Source organism: Lactuca sativa, chromosome 7 (genome assembly GCF_002870075.4).
Source record: "Lactuca sativa cultivar Salinas chromosome 7, Lsat_Salinas_v11, whole genome shotgun sequence".
In the NCBI taxonomy this organism is placed as follows: domain Eukaryota; kingdom Viridiplantae; phylum Streptophyta; class Magnoliopsida; order Asterales; family Asteraceae; genus Lactuca; species Lactuca sativa.
Genome location: NC_056629.2, coordinates 42,351,051 through 42,355,646, shown reverse-complemented (window position 1 = coordinate 42,355,646; position 4,596 = coordinate 42,351,051). Strand labels below are relative to the sequence as shown.

Here is a 4,596-nt window from a genome sequence, read left to right as displayed (position 1 = left end):
TTGTACAGGCACACATCTAATATTTAAAAAATAGAAATGAAAATGTGTAAGAAACAATATGCACTTGTTTTTCAAGTAACTTTCAATTTAAAAATTCAGAAAAATCTTTTTTTTTTAATGAAAATTTTTAGAGATAATATTTTTATTAATGACAATCTAATCTACCTGTGTCTCAGACGGAACCACCTGAACTCTCAACATTAAAGAGGAAAAATAACACTTAATACCTATGAGCTAAAGACCTTTTGATTGATAATGCCGAAAGAATTCTTTTAGAAATTTTTCTAAAAATAAAGGATTTTTCCACAACCAAACACACCAAAATATTACAAATGTATCTTCAATCGTTATCTTCTTCTTCCTTCACCATCTAAAAGTTGATCGAGCACCAGACTTCCACTCCTGTAAAAACACATGTAATTCATGATAAAATTCATAACTTAGGAGAAGATATCTGCAGTTTTCCGATGAGTCATTTGGGTGCATAAAATCTTTGATCCGTTCCGTACACAATTTTCCCAAATTGCCCTTGAGATTAAGATTAGAACACATACGAACGTCTAGAGATTCAAGGTGAGGGCAGCCGATAAGAATGGCCTCGAGTCCATCATTTGTCATATTACTACCACAAAGATCTAAAAGGCGTAACTCGGGCATGTAATTTGCAACCGCAAGGGCATGATCGTCATTGTGTGACCATTGGAATACTTTGTTCACTGTGAAAGACTTGAGTTGAGGGCAATTCCGTCCAATAACCTCGATGTCTTCTACGTTGATGAAGCCCAAAGAAATGTGAAGCTCCTCCAATTGTGGAAACCTTTTGGGGGCCCGAGTCAACCAACAGGCCTTGCCACGTAAGTACGTAAGAGAAACACGTTTCAACTTACCTGATCTGTTCACAAGTCACCATTGGAGCCACAGAAAAAGCAAGCAACAAAATTTCAGTAAACAAGGGATAATTGGTGGTGCGTATGAGTGTAGAATGAGTATGAAATTGAATATCGATGGGAAAAGGGAAGAAATCTACCGCAGAAATATGTAATCAAGGAGATCATCGTTGCCAAACCCTGAGATACTGATATCGATCAATTCCCCACAGCTGAGATCGATTGCCTTCTTAGTCAGCCTCTCGAGATCGAGATGTTCTTCCACATCATTATCGGATTTCTGAACATCAATCACTTTCCACATCGCCGGATCTTTGCAAATTCTCCGCCAAGTTGTGCACACTTTCCATGCATTGTTGAGTATCTCTTTAGTACCCAATCGTTGAAGTATATTTGCCATCACTTCGTCGGGCATTTCCATCCAATTTGGAGGATCTTCCATTGCCGATGACGACACTACCACCATGAAATCCGATGAGTTTTACTTCCATATTCATTTTTTATCTTTCTCAGTTAAATGACGTGTTTTTCTTTCGGAAAATGTGAAATACAAAAATTGATCCAGTACTTTTGAGTATTCTATAATAAAGTCCTTTGAGAAAAAGCAAATTGCAATTGTATAACAGAAAACTATGTATGTAAAGACTTATCGTGAAATTAATACCTGACATTTGAGGTTGTGTGTGAGTGACACACGAGAAGCACCTTTTCATTTTGTTGCAAAGGTTCTTGAAAGTATACATTCCTCTAAAGAGAAGAAATGAGTTCGTTGATAATTAGGAACCATGGTTAACATACACACATGTTTACAAATTTAAGTGTAGCACAGTAATATAAGAAATACCATACAACAAACATAATTCATCTTGATTCTAGAGGTCATGGTGTCATTTGTGTAACGAATACATGAGGAGTTGTAACATTCCAAAATACAACAACAAGGTTTAAACCTAGATATTCTTATTTAACTCCCGAGATTTTACAAATTAGATCACAATAAAACATATAATAGTGGAAATAACAACATACCGAAAGAATTTCAATTAACAAGAAGCAACTCTAGATGCTATGTTTTTTCTTCATAGCATTATGTATTATAATGAATTTTTTAAGATGTTCCTTAAGTATGTACATTAGTACGTACATAAGGGAAAATGACTTACGAGCCCAACGAAGTTTCCAAACCGTTTAAAAAACCTCAATCATGTTTTGTCTGTTCAAGAAAACCAAACGAACTTAATATTTTGTCTAAAAAACTCAATTAAGTTACAATTTTGTTCAATTTTATGGAAGTCAAAGAAGAGAAACAAATGACATGGCTTTTACCATATCAGGAAAATGACTTGTAAAACCAACGAAGTTTCCAAACCGTTTAAAAAATTTTAAATTGACAAAACATGATTGAGGTTTTTGGAAACTTCGTTGGGTTTTTTTAGACAAAAGGTTAAGTTCGTTGAGTTTTTTTGAAAAGACAAAACATGATTGAGACTTTTAGAATATGTCATGCCGCCACTCGTACTCGAACGGAGATGCTCTAGCACTGCTTCCTAAGAAAAAGCGTGTCTACCGATTTCACCATAGCGGCTTACTCGAACTTATAATAACCTATTTATATTCAATTGTCGATATTCAACAAGTCAATTCAATCAAATAAGGTTTTTAGTCAACACTCAAATTGATAAATAAAAAAAAAAATGAGTTCAAAAGTCAATTTGAAGCTTCATTAGTTTCATTTATTAGGGTATCCGTTTCTTTATCTTATCTTGGGCTTGACGTTGGGCTTTTAAGTCATTTTCCCTACATACATATGAAACTTATCGACCTCTTTTGTTTCGTGGCTTATGAACGTTAGGGTTGTTTTGATTCGTTTAATCTAACTAAAAAGAAGTATTCCATCTACGTAACTTAAGTAATTAAATTGAATGTTACCTTAGATTTTAGCCGGAATCTTTCCACCACTTTTTACTGCAGCTGGCCTCTATTCTTTTTTTGGTGTGTATATGATCGATATATGCGCTTCTATTTATTCATTACATATAGCGTGGGCTGGCTTGAAGTATCGACTGAATTTGATGAGGATTAAAATATTAAGAATCCCGTTTCCTTAGGAAACGATGGGAACTCAAATTGAATCTCTATCTGATTTTCTTTCTTTGATACTTTTAAACAAATTCTGTTTGGCCCCTCTCATTTTTTTAACTCATCAATATACCACCCTCTATAGCTACTATTATTAGATGTATTTTGTAGGAATTTGCAAGAAAATGTCAAAACAATAGAGCAATAAAATCGGAAAAAACAACGAACATTATCCAATGAGACCTCCCACCACATGAAACACAATTTTGAAACAAAGGCTAACGAAGGAGGCTGGTCTTTGAGAAATAAGAAAAAAAAAAAAAAAAAAAAAAAAAGAGGGGGAAAAATCTTTCCAAATTCACCCCTCTCTTCCATTCCTCTTATTACCCTTTCTCATATATCATCACCATATGGTAAATGTGTCTTTATGATATGAGTAAATTTAAAGACAAAAGACCTCCACAATTACTTGCAACATCAACACCACAACAACATTCTTACGATGATGCCGTGTTAGAAGGCGTCGCAGCAAATGTCAAATTACTTTTAAAATTGATTCAAGATCACAAGGAGGCCTGCAAAACTCAAAGAAACGATGGCAGACGGATGTTGAGGGTGGCCGGAATGATGACCATCCTCGACATGGTCCGAACCCGGATCCAAAATTGTCAGTCTTTCGGAACCAAACGGTCTGATGGGCTCGGACCGTTTGGGTTGAGCCCAGCTCAAAGCCCGAAGGAAAAACAACGGTCAACAGACCCGTTGACCGTTGACGAACAAGAGAAGCTAAAGAGAGAGCATAGTGCGAGTTTAGCCGCACGTAAAAGTTTAGAGATTATGTGTTCAGGTTTGGGGAAAGAAAAGGAGATAATGATGGGGGAGTTAGCGAAAAAAGCACATGAGTTATCAGAAATGGAAGAACATATAAACGATTTAAAAGCGCAAAATGAGACATTATTGGCAAAAGTTTCACAATGTGCGGAAATGCATAAACATGATGAGAAAAAGCAGCTTTTGGAATCGCTTGATGGGTATCGATTAATGAAAAGGAAGGTGAGCGAAGTGCACGAGGAGAATATGGCGATGCAGGCTACAATGGAGGAAATGGGAACAAAAGTTAGTGCAAGTCTAGACAAAATTCGAAACTATAGACAACATTTAAACAATGATAGTGAAGAAATTGTCGATATTGAAGAGGGGATTTTGGAATTAGAGCATATGTGCAAGTGTTTTGAAAAGAATTCAAGTAAAACTGCTCATTCTTAGGTTAGAAAACCAGATATACAGTTATAGAAGATACAAAAAGAAAGGAATCTGTATAGGAATGATCAGTTTTGTAGCATGTGTACTAACCTTTATAAAATGTAAAATATTCTCTTCTGGTGACTTAGTATATTTAGTCTAATCAGTTATATATGGTGTTTTATTTTAAGTGAATAAAAAAATGATTTTATCGAAAGGTAAAAATGAAAAAGTGAAGTTTTCCACTTATGTTTGTAACCCTTTACAAATTAGTCTTTATATTTTTTGGTTGGCTCGAGAAGACGACCGGAAACTCATCGAAGATGTCCAAATCGTTGGGTCATCGGAAACAGATAGACCGACTATTGTCGGTCAAAATTATAGTTTG

At 35.2% G+C, this 4,596-nt stretch overlaps 2 protein-coding genes across 2 annotated transcripts; one reads left to right on the top strand and one right to left on the bottom strand.

The window, feature by feature from the left end:
- Nucleotides 1-937: 937 nt before the first annotated feature.
- LOC111880815 (F-box protein SKIP19) lies at nucleotides 938-1,352 on the bottom strand. Its single transcript, XM_042896725.2, has one exon. The coding sequence runs from the start codon at nucleotides 1,327-1,329 to the stop codon at nucleotides 1,024-1,026; it is 306 nt and encodes a 101-aa protein (XP_042752659.2). The 5' UTR covers nucleotides 1,330-1,352; the 3' UTR covers nucleotides 938-1,023.
- Nucleotides 1,353-3,383: 2,031 nt separating this feature from the next.
- LOC111880776 (uncharacterized) lies at nucleotides 3,384-4,232 on the top strand. Its single transcript, XM_023877188.1, has one exon. It carries the CDS (start codon nucleotides 3,384-3,386, stop codon nucleotides 4,230-4,232), a length of 849 nt encoding a protein of 282 aa, XP_023732956.1.
- The last annotated feature ends 364 nt before the right edge of the window (nucleotides 4,233-4,596 follow it).